This window comes from Dipodomys spectabilis, unplaced genomic scaffold (genome assembly GCF_019054845.1).
Source record: "Dipodomys spectabilis isolate Male_0828 unplaced genomic scaffold, ASM1905484v1 ptg000145l, whole genome shotgun sequence".
Classification (NCBI taxonomy): Eukaryota; Metazoa; Chordata; class Mammalia; order Rodentia; family Heteromyidae; genus Dipodomys; species Dipodomys spectabilis.
The window spans coordinates 6,012,483-6,037,603 of record NW_024870822.1 but is presented as its reverse complement, the minus strand read 5'-3'; the positions used below and the strand labels follow the sequence as shown (position 1 = coordinate 6,037,603).

The following is a 25,121-nucleotide window of genomic DNA, read 5'->3' as shown; positions in this document are numbered from 1 at the left end:
CTTCTTGTTCTGGCTTTTTCTGAGTGATTTATTGGAGGTAAGAGTCTCACAGCCTGGGGCTCGGAAGGTGGCTCAGTGGCAGAGCGCTTGCCTTGCATGCCTGAGGCCCTGGGTTCGATTCCTCAGCACCACCTAAGCAGAAAAAAGCCGGAAGTGGCGCTTTGGCTCAAGCAGTAGGGTGCTAGCCTTGAGCTGAAGAGCTGAGGGACAGTGCCCAGGCCCAGAGTTCAGGCCCCACGACCGGACACCCCCCCCCCCCCCCAATCCCCCCCCCCCAAAAAAAAGTCTCACAGCCTGAGCTAGTTTCAAACTGATTCTCAGATCTCAGCTTCCTGAATAACTAGGATTATAGACATGAACTATAAGCACCTGGCTTAATTCAATATGTTATAATAACTTCAGGCTGTGCAGGTGATGTTTGTTTTATAGTGAATAAAATTTACTTTATCATTAGTGTTTAACTTGAGCAGATTAAATCACTTTAATAAAAGATATAACATGCTCATATTATACCTATTTTCAACAATAATTATGAGATCTATGTGTACTTCTCTGTAAATGTTTTAAATTTTACTTTTCAATAGGTTCTACTTAAAATTATAGGCAAAGTTATTTTTTCTGAGACAATGACAAGATGTCTTGGGCTTGTTTTGTTTCAAAGAACAAATGTCACATACCATATTTGCAAAGATTTTCAAAAGTAATAGCGGAAGGAAACATTACTTTACCTAATGGAATTTCTCAGCATGCCTAGCAGCTTTTTTTTCCTGTTTGGAAAGGGAAGCACAATGATTTATGTAAATTATTTATTTATTTATTTTTTTTTTTGGGGGGGGGGTCCAGTCGTGGGGCCTGAACTCTGGGCTTAGGCACTGTCCCTCAGCTCTTCAGCTCAAGGCTAGCGCTCTACCACTTGAGCCACAGCACCACTTCCGGCTTTTTTCTTTTTGCTCATGTGGTGCTGAGGAATCAAACCCAGGGCCTCGTGGATGCAAGGCAAGCACTCTACCACTGAGCCACCTTCCCAGCCCCATGGTAGTTTATTGGAGATAAGAGTTTCACAGACTTTCCTGCCTGGGCTGGCCTTAAACCATGATCCTCAGATCTCAGCCTCCGAGCACTAGTGGCTCACACCTATAGTCCTAGCTATTAATAGGTTTTATTTTTAATGTTCACACATACAAACAAGTATTTGTTTCCCCTCTCATTTACCTTTTTCCTCAACTCTCTGTCCTGGTGCTCGACCCCCATCCCCAGCCTTGTTTACTTATCTCTTTTTTTCAATGGGTATCACTTGCACTGAGGGTTTACAGAATGGTTGCTTGGATGCTCATATAACTTACATTTTGCTTTAAGAAAACTGGTGGTTTATTTCTGTAATCCTAACTGTTCAGCCTAATAGATATTTTGATTAGTTGGGGATTATATAATTCATTACTTTGTATACATTTAAGTATTTGTGCTATGATTGCATAAAGACCTTTATACCTTCTCTTTATAGGCATGCATTCCTCAGCAGCAACTGAGTTGTTTGTTACTGGACCTTTGCCAACCACTGGAACACTTCCACCTTCTGCCCTCTCAGCTTATCAGCATCCCACCACCTTTAACAACAGAAACTTTGCTACCACCTCACCTTTGGTGCTTCAGGATTCAAGTTTTAACACTGCAGCAAATGGAATTTTAAATCCTCATGACCCTTTGCTACAAATTAAAACTTCCCAGGGAACTGTTCCAACTGCTTTGGCATTTGAACGCCTGGGCAGTTCTGCATTAAGTAACAGCTTACCACCTCAGTCTTCAACATATCGCTCAGCTCAAGAATCTGCACCCCATCTTTTACAACCTCAATTTAGTTTGTTGCCTTCAGCTCTTGGGGGAGCCCAGCAAACTCCTCAAGCCTACAGTTCTACTATCTTTTCTAGTTCTACTGCTTCCATTGAAAGAGCTCTCCGAGAATGTAGTGTTATTAAACACCATCAGCGGCCTTCAGGTACCCAGTCTATTCAGGCACAACTGACTGGTTCACAGCATTCCTTACATAGTTACCTGTCAAATGCAAACGTAGTTAATTTTCAGGAAACATCTAGGCAGTCATCGTTACCTTGTAGTCCAATTGGAGAGTCTACTCAGGTGAGCAATGGAGTATTGCAACAGAAGACCCCCCAGGTGTCGGATCTTGCTCAGTCTTACTCTTCGGCAGTTCCATCATCAGGGTATCCTTCTACTACAAAAGTAGATAGCTGCTCTACAAAACTACCACTGACATCAACTAAGACTCCAAAACCTCAAAGCTTAATTCCTCCTGTGCAAACACTAAGCTATTCCAAACCTTTACATAACCAGAGTTCTGTAGTATCAGGTCAAGCACAAATTTATTCTACAGCACAGCTACCAAGCCTTTTATCAGTTAGTCAGTCCCAAAATTATGGGTTAGTACAGCCACATAATGTGCCATCTATTGTGCACTCACAGGTTTATAGGTCCAACAGGGTTGAGAAATTGCCATCCTTATATAAAACATTGGCTTATTCTTTGTCATCTCAGCCTATAACTTCTGAAAACCAGACACTTAGTTATTCATCTAGTCAGCAAGAAGTATTATCTTCAATTACAAATGAGAATTACCCAGCTCAAACAAGAGATCTATGCTCAGTCAGTCAATCTCAAAGTTACTCATCTGGTCATTCTCAGGGTTTATCACCAGTTAGTCCAACACGGGTCAGTTATTCATCTCAATCGCAAATTCTGTCAGTCAGTCCATCAGAAAACTACGCATCAGGGCAGTCCCTGACTTTAACAGCCCCCTCCCTTTCTTATTCTTCTGCTTCTCGGGCTCAGAACTTGTCAGATTCTAATGCAACCCCAAATTACATTTCTATGCATTCTTCCCAAAATGCTCAGACTCAAGAATCATCATCACCCCAAGCCCAAAAGTTTTTGCCTGCTGTACAGTCATCATCTTTTGCATCCTCTCCTCATTGTCAGACCTTACAGAGTAATATACCTTCCCCTGATCCGAAGTCCTATGCTGAAAGAAAACTTGACTCAACTGTGTATACGTCTTCAAAGCAAGAAGATGATTTTCCAATGCAAGAGTTACAAACGTTACAGCCACAGGCATCTCTTGAGTCATCAAACCAAAGGCTGTCTGATGGAGAAGTGAATGCTCAAGAACCCATTTATAAGGCATCCAAGGCAGATGACAGCTATTCTCAAAGTGTAATCAGAAGTAATTCCCATCTTGAAGATCAAGTTGTTGGGATTACTCTACAGGGATCAAAAAAGGAAGAAAACATAGTTGGTTCAGTGACTCAACTTAACCAGCAAATTGGCCAACCCAATAATGCAGCAACCCCTGATCTCAAAAAGGCATCTAGTTTGATGCAAACACCACAAATGAGGTTGAATAATAAAGAACTGAGCCAGCAGCATTCTCTTACACATAAATTACATGAGGCCAAGGTGCAAGAACAGCATGATCAAATAATTAATGCCTCATCTCAGATTCAAATTCCAAATCATGCTTTAGGGCATACTCATCAGGCATCTCTTCCTAATGCACAGGTCCTTTTAGATTCTGCCTGTGATTTACAGGTTCTTCAGCATTCAATATTACAGGCAGGCTTAGGACAAGTAAAGTCATCTTTACAGCGTGTTCAGAGTCCTCAACAAATAGTACATCCTTTCCTTCAAATGGATGGCCATATTATTCAGAGCAATGGTGATCATTCTCAGCAGCCACTCCACCCTCAAAATTCAGAGATTATGAAATTAGACCTCTCTGAGTCTTCAAAACCACTACAACAGCATCTAACAACCAAGGGCCATTTCAGTGAAACAAATCAGCATGATTCTAAGAGTCAGTTTGTTTCTCTTGGATCAATATGTTTCCCAGAGGCAATGCTTCTCAGTGATGAAAGAAATATTTTATCAAATGTAGATGATATCTTAGCAGCTACAGCAGCAGCTTGTGGGGTTACACCTGATTTTTCCAAGTCAACTTCAAATGATACCATGCAGACTGTTGAAGGTGGTGATCCTAAATCTCATTTTCAGCAGTCATTAGATGTCAGGCATGTGACTTCAGATTTTAACTCAATAACAGCTACAGTAGGGAAGCCACAAAATATAAATGACATTGCCTTAAATGGAAATCAGGTTACTGTAAACCTTTCACCAGTACCTACCCTTCAGTCAAAAATAACTCTTGATCAACAGCACATTGAAACACCTGGTCAAAATATGCCAACTAAAGTAACTTGTGCAGTGGTTGGACCAAGTCATGAAGTCCAACAGCAAAGTTCTGGGTCCTTCAAGAAACAGTCTGCTACCAATCATGAGTCTGAAGAAGACAATGAAGTTCCTGTTGATAGTACATTAAATAATAACAGAAACCAAGAGTTTGTTTCTAGCAGTAGGAGTATTAGTGGAGAGAGTGCTACATCAGAGAATGAGTTTACCTTAGGGAGTGATGACAGTATGTCAGTGAACCCTACTAGGAGTGCACTTGCACTGTTAGCTATGGCTCAGCCTGTTGACACAACCACTGCCAAGGTTGAAGAGGAAAACCAAGATTTAATACAGTTTAGCCTTCCAAAGAAAAAAGGTAAAGGAAAAGGGCAAATGAAAGAGGAAGACAATAGTAATCAAAAACAGCTAAAAAGATCTGCCCAAGGTAAACGCCAGAATCCCAGGGGAACAGATCCATATTTACCATATACATCACCTTCCTCAGAGAGCTGCCATGAAGGATATCAGCATCAGGAAAAAATGAGACAGAAGATCAAAGAAGTAGAGGAAAAACAGCCAGAAGTAAAAACAGGATTTATTGCCTCTTTCTTAGATTTTCTGAAATCTGGGCCCAAGCAGCAGTTTTCCACTCTTGCTGTCCGCATGCCTAACAGGACCAGACGACCAGGGACCCAGATTGTTCGTAGTTTTTGTCCCCCACCACTTCCAAAGACCTCATCCACATCACCAATGCCTTCAGTTTCAGAAACTGGGAGTGTCAGTCCAACAGAAAAGGCTGATAATGAACTGAAAAACTTGGAAAACTTACCTTCATTTTCTTCTGATGAGGAAGATCCTGGAGTGTGCACTCATGATATCTATAAAAGCATTTCTGCTCCCTTAACTGCATTGGATGCTACTGCTGATAAAACAAAGAAGACAGGTAAAGTTTTAAGCAGATTCACATTTTACTTTCCACTGCTTTCCACTACTGTTCTAGCTATTGCCTATATTATATACTTTTTAAATATAAAGTAGGTGTGCAAATAAATTTTTAGAATAAAATGCATAAGCAGGTTTCTTAGAGACTTAAACCTTTACCTATAGGAAAGTTTCGGGTTTTAGATCGAATCCTTCCAGTTTTCTTGGCTTTTTGCCACAGGCATTTTAACATACATGGTTTGATATATTTAATTTGAGACATTTTTTTGGAGGTGAGACTTTGCTTGGAGGCCTTGTTGTATAAACCTGGAATGTTTTGACATGATCATTTCACTTGAAGATTAGTATTCTACTATTAAGTATAGTTAGGTGAAATGTACATTCATCTAATTATGATAAAAATTTTACTGACACACTTTGGGTATATATTTTACTTTATGTTTAATAGAGGAAATGTTCTAAGTATTGCCTTCTGTAAACCATTGTAGGTAAATAGGTTACTTTTTTTAAAAATATATATATATTTTTTTTAATTGGGTCCAGTTGTGGGGCCTGAACTCTGGGCCTGGGCGCTGTCCCTCAGCTCTTCAGCTCAAGGCTAGTGCTCTACCACTTAAGCCACAGTGCCACTTCCAGCTTTTTTCTTTTTGGTTATGTGGTGCTGAGAAATCAAACCCAGGGCCTCGTGGATGCAAGGCAAGTGCTCTACCACTGAGCCACCTTCCCAGCCCCTAGGTTACTATTTTAAGGAACATACTAAGGAAAAGATTTTAAATAGTAGTGTTATGAGATCTATATTAATGTCTCCAATGTTGGTTATATAACTGACAACAAGGGAACTGACTAGATTCACTTGTAAGCAGTGGAGCTGAACCAAGATAGATCTGTTTCTAGAGCATGTTGTTATAGCTCTGTAGTATAATTTGAAGTCTAGTATTTTGATACTCTTTTTACATGGAATTCTTTTTCTTTTTCTTTTTTTTTTTACATAGAATTACGTATGCCTGCATACATGAATTTGTGGATTGATTTTTCTAATTCTGAGTAATTATATTGGTATTTTGATGGTTATTACATTGACTCTGTAGATTTCCTTTGGCACAAAGGTAATTTTCATGGTATTAATTCTGCCAGTACATAATCATCAGAGGTCTTTCCGTCTTCAGTTTTTTTTCTTAAAGTTTTTATAATTTTCTTAAAGATTTTATAAGAGAAATGTTTTTTGTTTGTTTGTTTTGTTTTGTTTGCAGTCTTGGAGCTTGAACTCTGGGCCTAGCCATTGCCCCTGAGCTTTTTTAGCTCAAGGCTAGGATTTGAGCCATAGCACCACCACTTCCAGCTTTTTCTGTGTATGTGGTACTGAGGAATCGAACTCAGGGCTTCATACATGCTAGGCAAGCACTCTACCACTAAGCCACGTTCCCAGCCCAAGAGAAATGTTTTTTGCTTCCTATGGTTAATATCTAGGTATTTTGTGGGGGAGAGGGGATATTATGAATAGGATTGTTTTCTCTCTTAGCCCGTTCCTTGTTGGTATATAGAAAAGGTATGCATTTTCAAATGGAGGGTATTATTCCAATTTTATAAGTTCTAGAAGTTTTTTAGTGCATTCTGTTGAGTATAAGATGTTAATTTTTTTCATATAGAAATCCAACTTTTCCTGCATGTATTTTGAAAAAAATGCCTTCATTAATGACTTTTTACCTCTTTGTCAAAAATTAGTCATTATATTTGTGTGGATGTATTTCTGGATTTCAGTTCTCTTTCATTGACAACATGTGTTGATGCTTTTGTCGATATCACAGTCTTAAATGGTCTGGCTTTAGAGTAAATCTTCTTTTTTTTTTTTTTTTTTTTTGCCGGTTCTGGGGCTTGAACTCAGGGCCTGAGCCTCTCTGTACTCAAGGCAAGTGCTCTACCACTTGAGCCACAGTGCCACTTCCGACTTTTTCTGTTTATGTGGTACTGAAAAATTGAACCCAGGGCTTCATGTATGCTAGGTAAACACTGTACCATTAAGCCACATTCCTAGCCCCTAGAGTAAATCTTAAATAAAGGTAATGTGAGTCCTCTAAATCTGTTCTTTTTCAAAATTGTTTTACCTTCTGTAGCTCTTTTTCCCATATGTTTTTCAACTTATGTGTCATTAGCTACCTTAAATAAAAGCCTTCTGGGAGTCCAGTTGGATAGAAAAAACAATTTCCAAGGTTCTTTACCATAGAAGAGTAACGGGTGACAACAATTAGTTGTAAGTTCCTAAGTACTGGCTGGAAAGGATTGTGAATATTCTCAGTACAAAGAAGTAGTAAACATGGTGATGGATAAATCATTTACCTTAATTTGATCATTACACATTGAAATGTGTATTGAAACATCACAGTATACCCCATAGATGTGTACATTAGTACATGTTGATTTTAAAAAGTAAAATAATAAAAGTACATTGGAAAAGATAAAAACAAAACTATACAAATAAGTACTATAAGTACCTAATTTATCAATAGCTCACAGCAGAGAGGAATTATTTAAAAAGTGTTTAATACCGATCAGTTGGAAGAATAAGATCACAAGTAAGATCGAAACATCAGTGTCTTGATTTATAAAATAAATAGAACTTGGAACTTCATAATGGATGTGGAGGGGAAAAAACCTACTAGGAGTATAATTTTATTGAATCCTATAGCAGTTTGAGCACTTATCTGTTAATATATTGAGACTTAACATTGTATCTTTTCCATTTGATTTTTTTTTTTTTTTTTTTTGCCAGTCCCGGGGCTTGAACTCAGGGCCTGGGCACTATCTTGAGCTTCTTTTGCTCAGTGCTAGCACTCTACCACTTGAGCCACAGTGCACCTCTGGCTTTTTTTCTCTTTATGTGGTGCTGAAGAATTCAACCCAGGGCTTCATGCATGCTAGGCAAGTCCTCTACCATTAAGCCATCCACCCATAGCCGGGTGCTGGTGGCTCACGCCTGTAATCCTAGCTACTCAGGAGGCTGAGATCTGAGGATCGCGGTTCAAAGCCAGCCCGGGCAGGAGAGACTGTGAGACTCCTATCTCCAATAAACTACCAGAAAACCAGAAGTGGCGCTGTAGCTCAAGTGGTAGAGCGCTCGCCTTGAGCTGAAGAGCTGAGGGACAGCGCCCAGGCCCAGAGTTCAAGCCCCACGACCGACCCCAAAAAAAAAAAAAAAGCCATCCACCCAGCCCCTCCATTTGGTTTTTAAAATTTGTCTTTTGTGTATTTTGGTATACACATTCTGCCATGTGTTTTGCTAGATTTATGCCTGAATATTTGGGGTACTGCATATAAGTATGCGTATATTATAAATCCTAAGTTTTTGCTCTTTGGTTGTTTTTTTTTTTCTTGCAAATATGGGGCCTTGAATTTAGATGCCTTAGGCTTGCCAGTAGTCATGCTTGCTCATTACAGGTAATCTACCACTTGAGCCATGCCTTCAGCTTGGCTTTTTGCTAGTTATTTTGAAAACAAGAGTTGGACTTTCTGCCTGGGTTATCTTTGAACTGTGATTTAGGATTTTTGTTTCTCTTTTTAGAGTTCACACTATATTCTGTGTGGACAATGATGTCCTCTGCAGTGAGGAAGGTTTTCATCTCTTTCGATGAAGACTTTTTTCATTATGTTCCTGTGTGTGTGTGTGTGTGTGTGTGTGTGTGTGTGTGTGTGTGTGTGTGTGTGTGTGTGTGTGTGTGTGTGTGTATGCACGCATGTGCAAACACATGTATATAAGGATAAGATTAGGCCTTTCTATGTAACCCAGGCTAGCCTCAAACTTGAGATCATTTGCCTTAGTCTCCTGGGCACTGAAATTACATACACACCATCATCTGTGGCTTTTTTTTTTTACAAATTATTTGAATAATTTTTAGAATTATTCTCTATTTTGAGGCTCTCCCTCTCCCTCTCTCTTCCCCCTCCCTTCTCTGTCTCTGTCTTTCTCACTCTCTCTCTCTTTGTCAGTCATGGGGCTTGATCTCTGGGCTTGGGCGCTGTCCCTCAGTTCCTCAGCTAAAGGCAAGCGCTCTACCACTTGAGCCACTGAGCCACTTCCTGTTTTCTGAGTGGTTTATTGGAGATAAGAGTCTCATGGACTTTCGTGCCCGGGCTGGCTTTAAACCATGATCCTCAGATCTCAGCCTCCAGAGTAGCTAGGATTACAAGCGTGAGCCACTGGCACCTGGCTCTCTCTCTCTTTTAATTGTATCAGACGTGGGGCTGGAACTCAGTCCTGTGCATTGTCTCTGAGCTTTTGTGCTCAGGGCTAGCACTCTACTACTTGAGATACAGCTCCACTTCTGGCTCTTTTGGTGCTTAATTTGGAGATAATGAGTCTCATGGACTTTCCTATCCTAGTTGGCTTCGAACTATGATCCTCAGATATCAGCCTTCTGAGTAGCTAGGATTACAGGTGTGAGCCACCAGCACCCAGCTTCTCTTTGTTTGGTGAATGGGTGTATTGGTGAATAGTTATTAGAAAATATAGACTCAGATTTTTATAATTTACTGAGTTAACATTTTTACCATTTTAAGTAGAACATAGAAGTCTGGCAGCTATATAGTTGTCTTCACATTTCTCCTTGCATTTTGTGTGTGTGTGTGTGTGTGTGTGTGTGTGTGTGTGTGTGTGTGTGTGTATGACAGAAAACTCTTGTTAGTCATTTTTGTTGTCAGTAGTTAAATACATATTTTGCTATTTTCATTTGTTGTGTTAATTCTCAATTACATGACAAATACCTGTGAGAAAAAATTAGGAAAGGTTTTGGCTCATGGTTTCAGAGGTTTCAGTCTATGGTCAGTTCCTTTGCTTCTGAACTTAATGATGAGGCTGACCATCAGGGTGGGGAACATGGAAGAATAAAGCACTCACTTCATGGCAGACACAAGGGTGGAGTTTGAGAAAGAGAGAGAGAAAGAGAGAGAGAGAGAGACAGAGAAACAGGAAGGGACCAGGTACAAGACAGACAGATCTTTACAAATCATGTCCCCAGTTACCTACAAGCTCCAAGTTGGCCTGCCTTCCACTTTTTTTTTTTTTTTTTTTTGTCGGTTGTGGAGCCTGAACTCTGGCCTGGGCACTGTCCCTCAGCTCTTCAGCTCAAGGCTGCCACAGCTCCACTTCCTGCTTTTTCTGCCTATGTGCTGCTGAGGAATCAGACTCAGAGCCTCATGCATGCGAGGCAACCAAGCACTCTACCACTGAGCTCACATCTTCGCAGACCCATGCCTTCCACTTTCTACCACTTCCGTAATTCCTTCATATTATGAAACTATCAAGGGATTTGTCTACTGATGCAGTGAGGGCTCTCATTATCTATTCACTTCTCAATACCTGTGTCTACCAGCTAGAGATCAAGTCTTGAACACATGAGCCTTTGGGCGATATTTTATCTTGAAACTACATTAGCTTTCCAACACTGAGATAACACATCTGGGAGAAAAAATCCTTAAAGGACAAAAGGATTGTTTCCACCACTCTGAGTAGATTTGGAGAGACCAAGTCTTCTAAAGTTCATCTCAGAGCCAAAGTGTAACAAACACTCATACGTGTGAAATAATTTAAGATGAAAAAAAAACCTTATATTTGTCACTGTTGCAAGTTTATTTTATTTCCATTGCTGCAAGTTATCTTTTCATACTGTACTTTAGCCCAAAGGTTTTTTGTTTGTTTCATTCTTTCTTTGGCCAGGTATGATGGTGTATGCCTCTAATCCTAGCACTTGGGAGGCAGAGGCAGAAAGTTTGAAAATCTGAGGTCATATAGGTAATTTCAGGTCAAGCTGGATTATATGGGAAGACCCTGAAAAAGAATTTATTCCTTTTTTTTTGTTTGTTTGTTTTTTTGATACTGGAGATCGAACCCAGGACGTTGCACTGAGCTACATCCCGGTCCAAGAATTTATTCTTTTGCCTTGGATTTTAGCGCTGTAATTATAATTTCTTGGCATGATTTGACCCTTCAGCTACTTGAATCTTAGTATGTGTCTTTCTATAAGTTTGAGGAATTTTTCTGGGGGATTATAATGGTGATATTTCTTCATACTATTTTATACTCCAATCTCTCTCGTGGAACTCCAGTGATAATGTTCCAGAAACAATCCTCTTTGAAGATCTGTTCGTTTTCTTTTTCTTTTCTTTTTCTTTTTGTTGGTTGTAGGAATTGATCTTTAGGCCTGGGCATTGTCCCTGAGGGCTTTTGGCCAAGGCTAGTGCTGTACCACTTTGTGCCACTTCCAGTTTTCTGGGTGGTTAAGTGGAGATAAGAGTCTCACAGACTTTCCTGCCCGGGCTGGCTTCAAACTGCAGTCCTCAGATCTCACCCTTCTGAGTAGCTAGAATTACAGGCATGAGCCACTGGTACCCGGCCATTTTTCTTAATTTTTTTCCCCCTGTTCTTCAGGTTGCCTAATTTTTATGACTTTCTTGACAAGTTCACTGAATCTTTGGATTCTTCTATTCTGCAATTGAGCTTATCCACTGATTTGTTTAAATTTTTTTTTCTAGTATTTGCTGGGGACTTTTTTCCCTTTTTTTTTTTTTTTTTTTAAAGTATTTCTCTGCTAAGAATTTCAGGTGTATGATAATCCTACTTCATGGCTCATGGTCACAACTTTTCCTGATAATTCCAACTTCTGAATTATATTGGGAGTGGTATCTCTTGTTCATCTTTTTCTTTTGAGAATTGGCTCTTTTTTTCTTTCTATATTGAGTCAGTTTGGACTCTCAATTTGTTGAGTATTACATTATAACCTTCTAGGCTCTGTTAAGATCCTCTGGAGAATATGGTTGTTTTGTTGTAGAAGGTATTTTGAACATGAATTTTACCTCATCCTCTCTGAGTTGGTTCTTGTATTGGCCTCATTTTCAGAGTCTTTGCTTATGCTGCTTAGAACTTGTTCAAGCAGTTAGTCTGGAACACAGGTGCTGGCAGACGGTTGTAGTTCAGATTTCAAAGCCTTTGCAGTGCTACTTTGTGGCTATTCTATACCTACAGAGTTGATACAGGAGACTTGGATTTGGTCCCTACACTGCCCAGTCTCCTTTGCTAGGCATTTGACTAAAAAGCTAGGACCTTTCTAGGAGATTTAGCTATCATATGATTATGCTATAATACAATTCTGTACAATACAATTTGGGCTGTTCTTGCAGCAGTGAGCTGAGCGAAACGAAAGAACATTCTTCATGCTTTAGGGAGCCAAAAAGACAGCTGGTCTATTAGAATTTTAGCTGTCTCTTTCACTGCCAGTGCATTGTATTTCTTAGATCTTGGCGCCTGTCTAGGCATTCCTAGGAAAGAGAAAAAAGAAAAAAACATTTTCTTCTATACTTAGCCTTGCCCAAGGCTTCTCTTTCCATCCCTTTAATAGAGAGAAACAGTTTTTCATGGAGTTCTTATTGCTTGTATGTACACTGGTTAATTCTGCAATTAACACACACAGTAGATAGACAAGAGGAAATAAATCCAGTACCTAGGATAAGTATAACTATCATTACTTAGTTTAGGTTTCTCTTTCTAATATACCTGCTGATACTAACTTTTCAGAGTTTTTAGTTATTTACATTTTCTATTTTGTCCATAGTTCTCCCTTGTAATACATAGGTAATAATAGGCTCTTGTGGATTTATTCCATCTTGATTAGCATCCTAAATGAACTTCTAAAAGTTCATTGGCTTGCCAGTTGTGACCATTATTTGTAATATTCTTATTATCCTATGAAACCCCTTCAACATCTGATTTTGTTTGTTGAATTTCCAAGTTAACTTAAAGGGAGACTAATATTTTTGTACTATTGGTTGTTTACTTGTAGGATATATACAATTTCCCTCTATTCAGATCCTGTTACGATTACATCATTTTTCCCATGTTTAATTTTAGATTTTTCTTTAAAATGGTACTGAGGATTGAACCCTAGGTATCATACATGTTAGGCAAATACTCTAAGCTATAACCACAGCCTTTTTACTTTAAATATATATATAACTTCTCCACACTTCTTTTTTTTTTTTTGTCAGTTGTGGGGCCTGAACTTGGCCTGGGCGCTGTCCCTCAGCTCTTCAGCTCTAGGCTAGTACTCTACCACTTGAGCCATAGCACCACTTTTGGCCTTTTCTGCTTATGTGGTGCCCAGGGCCTCATGCATGCAAGGCAAACACTCTACCACTGAGCTACCTTCCCAGCCACATTCTTTTCTAATTGTTTACTCGGGATATGTGACAAAAACTCCTTTTCCTGTCTTCATCTGATACTTGACATTTTTGTTAAATTTATTTTAATAATTTTCCCCCAATTGACTATCACGTTTTAGATAGATACTTATATCTTTTTGAAAATAATAAAAGCTAGCTGTGGTAGTATATGAATGTTATCCCACTTACTTGGGAGACAGAGGAAGGAGGATATTTGAGGCCAATCCAGGAAAAAGTTACTGAGTCTTGCTAGGAATATAGTTCAGTGGCAGGGCCAATGCCTAACATGTCTAAGTCACTGGTTTTGGTCTCTAGCACTGAAAACAAAACTGTTAGGCTATGGTATATACACTTGTAATTCTAGCTACACTAGAGATGGAGATAGGATCATGGTTTGAGGCCAGTCTGGGCAAAAAGTTAGTAAGACCTCTTCTCAAAGAAGCCAGAGCTAGACACCTTTAGCTCATGTCTATAATCCTAAACTATTCAGGAGGCTGAGATCTAAGGATTGTGATTTGAAGCCTGCCTGGGGAAGGAAAGTCTGCGAGACTCGTTTCTTCACTATTAAAAATAGTTGGAAATAAAGCTGTTGCTCAAGTTGTAGAGTGTTGACCTTGAACACAAAAGTTTAACCACATGGGCTGGGAATGTGGCTTCTTGGTAAAGTGCTTGCCTAGAATGCATGAAGCCCTGGGTTCAGTTCCTCGCCCCGTGGCTCAAGTGGTAGAATACTAGGCTTGTGCAAAAGAAGATCAGGGACCGTTCCCATGCATAGACAGAGTTCAAGCCCCAGGATTAGCAAGAAAAATGAGCAAGGCAATCAGGTGGAAGAGAAGACTGAGAGCAGCCAGGGAAAAAAAGGACAAAATGACAAAATTTAAAAGGGGTATGACTAAACGTTAAAGCATGTAGCCAGAGGAAGACCCCAAGTTCAGTCCCTAGTACTGCCAGCGAATAAATAAATGTAACATGGCCAATGGTACAACTCTACCTCTCACTCTTCCTTTTCTCTCTAGCGTCAACCAGATGTTTAATAGTAACAAAGCTAGCATCATGATTTTCTCCTTAAGAAAAACATACAGGGTTTTACTCTGAAGCGTATTTATTGTCAGTTTCTTACATGCTATAATCTTTAACTTAAGAACATTTCCTGTCTGGGCAAAGTAGTGCATGCTGGTAATCCTAGCACTCAGGAGGTTGAGGTAGGAAGGATCTTACACAATGGCAGTGTGGACTGCATAGCAAGATTATCTCAAAAAACAAATATTTTTTCAAACCTCATGGCTGACCAAAAAAAAAAATAGTTCTTTTAAAAAAAAAAAAAGCCAAGTGCCAATGGCTCACACCTGTAATCCTAGCTACTCAGGAGGCTGAGATTAGAGGATCTCGATTCAAAGCCAGCCTGGGCAGGAAAGTCCATGAGACTTTTTTTTTTTTGGGGGGGGGGGGGTTGTGGGGCTTGGACTCTGACCCAGGATGCTGTCCCTCAGCTCTTCAGCTCAAGGCTAGCCCTCTACCACCCACTTGAGCCACAGCACCAGTTCTGGTTTTCTGGTGGTTTATTGGAGATTAGAGTCTCACGAGTTTACTGCGCAGGCTGGCTTTGAACCCTGATCCTCAGATCTCAGCCTCCTGAGTAGCTAGGATTACAGGTGTGAGCCACCAGCTCCCAGCTCCATAAGACTCATATCTCCAAGAAACCAGAAAACCAGAAATGGTGCTGTGGCTCAAGCAGTAGAGCCCTCTCCTTGAACTGAAGAGCTGAGGGAAAGTGTCCAGGCCCAGAGTTCAAGCCCCACAACTGACACAAACACACAAAACTAAAGTGGATTCTGATCTTCCCTTTGCTAGGGCTTGAACTCTGCCTTGTGTTCTTTTTTTGCGGGGGGAGGGGAGGAGGGAGAGCGGGTCTGGTCATGGGGCCTGAACTCTGGGCCTGGGCGCTGTCCCTCAGCTCTTCAGCTCAAGGCTAGCGCTCTACCACTTGAGCCACAGCACTACTTCTGGCTTTTTTCTTTTTGCTTATGTGGTGCTGGGGAATCGAACCCAGGGCATCAGGCATGCAAAGCAAGTGCTCTACCACTGAGCCACCTTTCCAGCCCTGCCTTGTGTTCTTGCTTGGCTTTTTTTTTTTCTCCCGCTTTTGGCACTTTACCCCTGTAGTCACCTCCACTTTGTGCTATTTTTTAAAAATTTTTTTGTTTTGAATTGTTATACAAAACTATACAGAAGGTTGCGTAAGTCAGGTAATGAGTACATTTCTTTTTTTTGGTCAGTCATGGGGCTTGAACTCTGGGCCTGAACACTATCCCTCAGCTCTTCAGCTCAGGGCTAGCACTCTACCACTTGAGCCACAGCACCACTTCTAGTTTTCTGATGGTTTATTGGAGATAAGAGTCTCATGGACTTACCTGCCCGGGCTGGCTTTGAACCACGATCCTCAGATCTCAGACTCCTCCTGAGTAGCTAGGATTACAGGTGTGAGCCACCGGTGCCCAGCCACTTTCAGCTTTTTGATGGTTAATTGGAGATGAGAGCCTCTGGGATTTGCCTGCCACAGCTGAGGATCAAACCTGGATCCTCAGCCTCCAGAGTAGCTAGGATTATAGGTGTGAGGCATCTAAGCTCTGCTTGGATATTTGATTTTATCCATTGCTTTTTTTTTTCCCCCCCTCTTACTTGTGGTGGTTGGTATCAAGCCTGGGAGCTTTTGCATATTAGGCAAGTGTATTACTAAGCGCTATTCCAAGCCCTTTAAATAAGAACTAGAGGCCCAGAGGTCAGGCTCCAGTACCAGCACATAGAGACAAGCTCAGGGAAAATTCTTTGTACGGTTACAATTACATGGGCAAAATTCTTTTCTTTTTAGTGCTTGGTAAATGTTCAATTTTTAGAACTATATCATGAGTATTAAATACAAGTAAATTTTGTCCTGGATTTTAGCTGTTTCTCATTTACAATTTTCTTTTTTTTTTTGGGTCTGGTCGTGGGGCCTGAACTCTGGGCCTGGGCGCTGTCCCTCAGCTCTTCAGCTCAAGGCTAGCGCCCTACCACTTGAGCTACAGCGCCACTTCCGGCTTTTTTCTTTTTGTTTATGTGGTGCTGAGGAATCAAACCCAGGGCCTCAGGCATGCAAGGCAAGTGCTCTACCACTGAGCCACCTTCCCAGCCCCCCTTTTTTTTTTTTATTGTGAAAATACCGTACAGAAGAGTGCATTTCTTTTGGACAACATTACCCCTTCCCTTTGTTCTCTCCCAGTTTTACCTCCCATTCCCATCCATAAGTTGTATAGTTGATTTTCAACATAGTGTCTAGTGCTGCATTTTTGTTTACCCTTTGTCACTGTATTTCTATACCTCCTACTTACCCTCCCCAAAACAGATAAACAAAACCAAAGGAAAATAAAACAAAAGCATCAACAAAGAAAAAAAATCTCTTGTTTCCATTCCTTGGAGTTCATTTCCATAAATATTATTAAATATTATTTTGTTTGATCAGATGCACATAGGCCTCTCTTTTCTCTCCTAAGAATAGCCTTCTTTGGTCTCACTGTGTGTGACTGCCAAAGTCCTGTATAATTTATCATGTCCCAGTGTAGTACAAGTAAATTTTATTTGATATTATTCAAATAATTTATCTTTTACTTTTTGTTTGATATGAGAAATTACTTTGTATAAAAATGTACATTATGTGCATTTGGAAAGAAAAGGACATGTTTTATAATTTGCTTTAAAATGCCTCAGCAGACATAAAGCTGACAGATGATGAAACAGGCATGTCAAAATGTTCATGGTTGTTAAGGCTAGGTTGTGCTTCATGAAAAGTTATATTCTCTGTTATGTTTATGTTTAAAATTTTATAATATAAAGTTTTTTAAAATCCTCTCTATCCTTATTTGTTTTTAGATTGCTTGATCTGTTGATTCCTGAGAAAGGTGTGTGAAAGTTCCCCACTATGTTTTTATTATTTTTCTAATACTGTTTACCTGATGTACTTTGAACTCATGTAATTAGGTGCATAAAATTTTGTTGTAGTTATATTTCCTTTACGATAATAAAATCTTCCCTTTCTCACTTAATGGTTTGTTTCTAACATACTAATTTTGTTAACCCTCTTAAAGCATATTATCCATATTTGTATCTTCCATTGAAACAAAATTTCTTGTGAAATAAAACACATATAGTAACATAACACATGTAAAATATATAACAAAGTTTCCTCAAATTTGAAGATACAGGTATTATTTAAGCCATGTGCTCTGACCACAGTGCAGTAATTTTATAAACTAAGAATAGAAAAGCCAAAAGAAAGAAAGAAAGAACTTGCTCTTTGGAACAATCCTTGGTTTAAAAAAGAAAACAAACTGGAGTGGCAAACTATTTGAAATAGACAGTGGAACATTGAAAACAATGGGATGTGGCTAGAATGTTAAACAGAACAAAATTAGTATCATTCCTTTCATTGGAAACAAGAATATATATATAGGGCTGGGAAGCTGGCTCAGTGGTAGAGTGCTTGCCTTGCATGCATGGGGCCCTGAATTCGATTCCTCAGCACCACATAAGCAGAAAAAAGCCAGAAGTGGTGCTGTGGCTCAAGTAGTAGGGCATCAACCTTGAACTGAAGAGCTGGAGGACAGCACCCAGGCCCAGAGTTCAGCCCCCACGAACAAACAAACAAACAAACAAAAAAAATGAAGTCTTTGCCTGGTGCTGGTGGCTCATGCCTATAATCCTACCTACTCAGGAGGCTGAGATCTGAGGATCGTGGTTCAAAGCCAGCCCGGGCAGGAAAGTCCATGAGACTCTTATATCCAATAAATCACTAGAAAACCGGAAGTGGCGCTTTGGCTCAAGCAGTAGTTCGCTCGTCTTGAGCTGAAGAACTGAGGGACAGCGCCCAAGCCCAGAGTTCAAGCCCAATGACCGACCAAAAAAAAATATATATATATAATATTTTTTTTTTTTGGTATATATATATTTTTTTTGAGTATTAAGGTAAACTGAACTCAGGACTTGTATGTGGATCACTTCTTTGCCTTTCTTTTACAGTTTTACCATTTACCACTTATATGTGTATTGTGTATTCTATACTTTGTTTAAAGCTCGTATAAAGGATGTCATATAGTATCAGTAATTTTCCCTTTACTTACTTAACAACTTCGAGTTTCTTTTTGGTGGTGCTAGAACTAAACTCAAGGCTTTGGGCTTGCTAGGTAGGTATTCTACCATCTGAGCTACATCCTAGCTCTTTGGCTTTTTTTGGGGGGTCAGTCGTGGGGCTTGAACTCTGGACCTGGGCACTGTCCCTCAGCTCTTCAGCTTAAGGCAAGCCCTCTACCACTTGAGCCACAGTGCTACTTCTGATTTTCTCGTGGCCTCACAGACTTTCCTGCCCAGGTTGGCTTTGAACTGCAATCCTCAGATCTTAGCCTCCTGAGTAGTTAGGATTCCAGGCGTGAACCACCGGTGCTCGGCTCCTTTCCTTTTTTTACTTTTCAAATAGTGTGTTAAGTTTATGCCTAGGCCAACCTGGACTACAAATTTATTTATGCTTTCTGGGTAGTTGTAATAACAGGTAAATGCCAATTCACCTAGCTTTTTATTAGTATAGATAGGATTGTTTAACTTTTTGCCAGGCTGGCCTTAAACCAGAGTTCACATCTTTCTATTCTCCAAGTAGCTAGGATTATAGGAGTGAACCATCATGTCCAGCACAAGTTGATTTAATTTTAATTTAATTTAATTTCTTAGTATGCTTATACTGGGGCTTGAAATTAAGGCCTTGTGTTCTTGTGTTCTCACTTGGCTTTTGTTACTCAGAGCTGGCACTCTTCCACTTGACCAACTCATACAACCTAGCTTTTTGCTAGTTAATTGAAGGTAAGAATCTCTGAGGTTTGTCTGCCAGGGCTCTCTGAACAGAAATCCTCAGATCCCAGCCTCCTGAGTAGCTAGGGTTACAAGTGTGACCCACTGATAGTGCCTTATTTATATGTTTATTTACTTAATGCTGATACTGGGGCTTGAATATAGTTCTGGATGCTCTGTCCCCTTAGCTTTTTTCTTTTTCTCTCCAATCTAAGGGCTTGAGCTTAAGGCCTGGGCACTGTCCTTGAGCTTCTTTTGCTTAAGGCTGGCACTCTACCTCTAAACCGTATTCCCAGCCCCCCTTAGCAATTTTGCTCAAGGCTGGTGCTCTATAACTTGAGCCACAGCTTCACTTTTGGCTTTTTGGTGATTAATTGGAGACATGATGAGTCTCATGGAAAATGGCAACTCCTTTGTACAACTACTTAAAGATAATAGTATTTTTTTTTTTTTTTTGGTCGGTCATGGGACTTGAACTCTGGGTCTGGGTGCTGTCCCTGAGCTCTTCAGCTCAAGGCGAGTGCTCTACCACTTGAGCCACAGCACCACTTCCTGTTTTCTGGTGGTTAATTGAAGATAAGAGTCTCATGGACTTTCTTACCCCGGCTAGCTTTGAACCATGATCCTCAGATCTCAGCCTCATGAGTAGCTAGGATTACAGACGTGAGCTACTGATGCCCAGGTTGCTTTAATTTTTATAATGGAAATTTTCAAACATACAGAAAAGTATAAAGTAGAGATTAGCATATCAAAACCAGTTTGTGAATTTCAGTAACCATCAGTAAATACTAGAGGATTAGTTCAGTAGTCTAGCATGTGTAAGATCATGGTTCTGTTCCCCAGCACTACCAAACAATTCACATTTTGTGAAAATAGAATGAATCTTGGGCTGGGAAAGTGGCTCAGTGGTAGAGGGCTTGCCTCACATGCATGAGGCCCTGGGTTGGATTCTTCAGCACCACATAAGCAGAAAAAGCTGGAAGTGGCACTGGCTCAAGTGGTAGAGCACTAGTCTTGAGCTGAAGAGCTGAGGGACAGCACCCAGGCCCAGAGTACAGGCCCCATGACCAACACCAACAACAAAAAAAGAATGTATCTTACTCATTTCTTTCTTACCTATTCTCCCACTGATAGTTTTCTCCCACTTATAGTTCTGTTTAAGTATTTCTGTTCTTTTCCTAGACATATGCATTCTTAGTTTCCCCAAATCTGTTAGTATCTTTATCTCTTTGGATAATGCAGACTTTTGAACTTAACCATTTAACAACCTGCCTCCAATCCTTCGCAGGAATTTTCCTGCCCAAACTGCCTTTGAACCATGATCTCAGATCTCAGCCTCCCAAATAGGTAGGCTTACAAGTGTGAGCAACAGGTGCCTGGTGGTTCTTTATTTAGCGCTTTACTCTTCTTTCTTTCACTTCATATCTTTGGAGTCATGTCTTCGCACTTTGCATCTAGTGAAAACAAATAGCTTGGCAATCTTTTTTGTTTTCTTTGTTTTTGTTCATAGCAATTTTCATCATTTTTTGCTTACAGGAAATAGTATCCTTTATTCATCTTTTGTTTATTTTGTTTATCCTTTATTCATCTTTTGAATGTGGTTTCTCAGTTCTTTTACCAGTAAAAAAGGGAAAGAAATAGAATTGTAAAATCCTATGGGTTTGTGTATTAATAATTTGTATATTAATAATTTTAAATACTGTATCTACCCAAGAGAAATATTCTTTTTGAATTAATAATTATTATAAACTGGACACTGGTGGTTCATGCCTGTAATCCTAGCAACTCAGGAGACTGAGATACAAGGTTTGCAGTTCGAAGCCAGCCCCGGCAAGCCTGTAAACATCTTATCTCTTATTATTTACCAGAAAAGCCAGAAGTGAAGCTCACTGGCTCAAGTGGTAGTGTTAGCCTGGATCAAAAAAAGCTCAGGAAGCTAAGTGCCAGTGACTCACACCTATAATCCTAGCTACTCAGGAGGCTGAGATCTGAGGGTCACAGTTCAAAGCCAGCCCGGGCAGGAAAGTCCATGAGACTCTTCAGTAAACCACCAGAAAACCGGAAGTGGTGCTGTGGCTCAAGTGGGAACACTCACCTTGCTGAAGAGCTGAGGGACAGAGCCCAGGCCTAGACTTCAAGCCCCATGACCCCCCCCCCCACACACACACACACAAAAATTAAAAAAAGCTCAATAACCAGGCGCCCAGGCCCTGAGTTCAAGCCCCAGGACTGGCACCAAAAACAAAACCCAATTATGTATTAATGTTAGGGTTAGGTAATATAAAGAACCTGTTGTTTAAGATATGCCACCTACCATTTCTATGCATTTTTTTTTTTTTTTTTTTTGGGTCCGGTAGTGGGGCCTGAACTCTGGGCCTGGGCGCTGCCCCTCAGCTCTTCAGCTCAAGGCTAGCGCTCTACCACTTGAGCCACAGCGCCACTTCCGGCTTTTTTCTTTTTGCTTATGTGGTGCTGAGGAACTGAACCCAGGGCCTCAGGCATGCAAGGCAAGCGCTCAACCACTGAGCCATCTTCCCAGCCCTCTATGCATATTTTTGTGGCAGAAAAATAGTAGTATAAAATGTATTACGTGAGAATAAAATTCTGAAGTATGAGCTTTGAAGGTAATTATTCTGTTTTCTCAACTGTCCTTTCTCTTTGATTAAAGGGAATCAGAAATGTATGAGTCTTGTTTTAATCTTGGTACAGGAACATTTCCTTTACTCCCCTATTTCTATTTTTTCTTTTTTCTTTTTTTTTTTTAGCTCTGCTCCTTTCTCCCTCCCTCCCTCCCTCCCTCCCTCCCTTCCTTCCTTCCTTCCTTCCTCCCTTCCTTCTTTCTTTCCTTCCTTTCTTCCTTTCTTCTTTTCTTCCTTTCTTCCTTCCTTCTGGGCCTGTGTTCTCACTCATTATTTTTCCCTGTTGAACTCTGATTTGATTCTAGCTCAGCTCTTCAATCACTCTTGGAAAGTAGAATTTACTTTTTTTTTTTAGGGAACAGCTTTTACAGCCTATGAACAAATGCATATCCTCCTATTTTTATTTTATTTGTATTATTTAGAGTAACATGAGATTGCTGTATAATATCTCATGTGTTATGGGAAAATAGCCAAGGTTGTTTTCCTAGTAGTGGCTATCCTGTATAATGTTCCAGTTACTCCATATTTTTGTGCCACTTGTCACTGTCTATATGATTAATTAATGCTACTGTAATGGGTTTGAAGTTGTATTTCTGATTTGCAGTTATGATTAATTTTGAGTGGCCTTTCTTGGTGTTTATAGTTCATTTTAATATATTTGGAAATTTCTGTTCACGTTCTTTTGACTTTTTTTGGTGTTTTTTTTTTAATTTTTATTTTTTTCTGCTGTTGGTGAAGATGACATTGGCTGTTTTGGCTCTTTGTTTTCTTAGACAAGGTCTTGCTATGTAGCCAGGCTGGCTGTAGACTAATGATCCTCCTATCATAGCCTCCTAAGTGCTGAGATTACAGGCTTGAGCTAGCACACCTGGCCTTTGCTCAATTTTAAAATTGGTTATAAGTATTTGGTATGGTGACACAAGAGTTCTATACATATTCTGAACACAAATCTCTAATAAATACATGAATTGAGTTAATTTTGTATAAAGTGCAAGGAAAAAATACAATTTCATTCTTTTTTTTGTTGTCTCATGCACTATGTTTTAAAAAGTATTCTTTCCCTACTTAACTGATTTTGGTACCTTTGAAAATCTTTTGGTCATAAATATTCATTGATCTATGATTATGAGAGTATATTAATCTTACTGTCTTGTGTTATATAGTAAGCTTTAAAATTGTGAAATGTTTTTCTGTTTTCAAGATTGTTTGGTTCTAGGTCTTTTTCACTTTGATGAGGATTTTAAGATCTGTGTATCAGATAATGGGGAAAATGCACTTGTAAAAAATTACTATAGGAATGGGAAGGTGGCTCAGTGGTAGAGTGCTTGCCTTGCATGCATGAGGCCCTGGGTTCGATTCCTCAGCACCACATAGGCAGAAAAGGCCAGAAGTGGGGCTGTGGCTCCAAGTGGTAAAACACTAGCCTTGAGCCAAAGAGCTGAGGGACAGTGCCCAGGCCCAGATTTCAGGCCCCAGGACTGACCAAAAAAAAAAAAAAAATTACAAGATTTAGCTAAGTTTGGGTACTGTTGCCATTCACAATTTTGAATCGTGGGATCTATGGACATGGACTATTTGTTCATTCATTCATGTATTAGGGCTGAACCCAGTGCTCACACTTGCCTTCATTCCACTTGAACTGTGCCTCCAGCCTGTTTCTTTTTCATTAGAAATAAGGTCTTGGCTAACTTTGTCTACAGTGACTTTAAACTAAGTATCCTTCTGCCACTACCTCCTACGTAGGTAGGGTTATAAGCAAATAGCACCAGGTGTGTCTGACCACCTTTGACTTCTTTAAATGTCTTTGAAAAGTTTTCAGTGCAAATTTTGTGATATAAATATATTCCTAAATATTACATTAGTTTCAGCACTACTGTAAATGAAATTGTTTTACTAATTTCATTTTTAGATTTGCTCATTACAGTTTTTAGAAATACACTTGAGTTTTATACTCTGCAATCTTAATATCTTCATTTATTAATTCTAAAGAGCTTTTAGCAAGTTTCTTAGGATTTTATACACAAGATTCTAAAATGAAGGATAATTCATAGATATCCTTAGGGAAAAACATTCAGTTTTTCCTCACTAAGTATGATGTTAACTATGGGTTTTTTCTATATATCCCTTATCAAGCCCAAGGAGACTTTCTATTTTTAGGTTACTGGATGTTTTGTATATAATTTTTTCAGTGCTTTTTTTTAATAGCAGTTAGATGATTTTATATTTTGTTCTTCATTGTGTTGACATAGTATATTGCAAGAACTGATGTTAAGGTATTAACCAACTTTACATTCTTAAGACAAATCCTACTTGTTCATAATTGTATGTTTTTTGGGTTTTTGTTGTTGTTCTGAAGATTAAAATCAGGGCCTCATTTTGCTAGACTCTGTTATTGAATTTGCTTGTATGTTGTTGAAGATTTTTATATCAGATTGGATATTGGCCTAGAGTATTCTTATAATATTTTTGCTTGGTCTGGTATTATAATAATTCTGCCCTAATAGAATGAGTTGGAAAGTATTTGCTCATAATATTTAGAATTTATGAAGGATTAGTATTAATTCTTTTTTAATTCTTGATAGACTTAGCAGTAAAGCTATTTGAGCCTGTGCTTGTTTTTTCTTTGTAGGATGCTTTTTTTTTTTTGGGCCCGGTTGTGGGGCCTGAACTCTGGGCCGGGGCGCTGTCCCTCAGCTCTTCAGCTCAAGGCTAGCACTCTACCACTTGAGCCACAGCGCCACTTCCGGCTTTTTTCTTTTTGCTTATGTGGTGCTGAGGAATCGAACCCAGGGCCTCAGGCATGCAAGGCAAGTGCTCTACCACTGAGCCACCTTCCCAGCCCGTTTGTAGGATGCTTTTAACTACCTAATTCTCTTTATTTGATATTAGTCTATTTTGATTTTCTATTTCTACTGAGTCTTTAGTAGCTTATACATTTCTAGGAATTTATCCATTAACATTCAAGTAAGTTCGTTGACAGTTTTCCATAATATTACTTTATGATCTTTTTATTTTAATAGCTTACTAGTGCTATTTCAAATTATATTTTTCCCCACATTTTATTAACCTTTCTTCTTTATTTGGCTTGGTTAGTAAACCCTTATCTTCTTTTATGTGTCCCTATTTTTTTCAAGTTATCTTTGATTTACTTAAAGTAAAGTTTGGGGAAATGATAAGTACATAGATGCAGGTTTCCATCTAAGATGTTCAGTCTTACTGCCATCCAGATTT

General features: G+C 39.5%; 1 protein-coding gene across 1 annotated transcript in view; it reads left to right on the top strand.

Annotated features, from left to right (window-relative positions):
* The window catches only part of Qser1 (glutamine and serine rich 1), a 68,878-nt gene that overhangs the window by 19,125 nt on the left and 24,632 nt on the right, over positions 1-25,121 (top strand). The window contains exon 4 of the mRNA XM_042691373.1: positions 1,502-5,176. Coding sequence (XP_042547307.1) covers positions 1,502-5,176 — 3,675 coding nt within the window. The remainder of the gene's footprint in view (positions 1-1,501; positions 5,177-25,121) is intronic.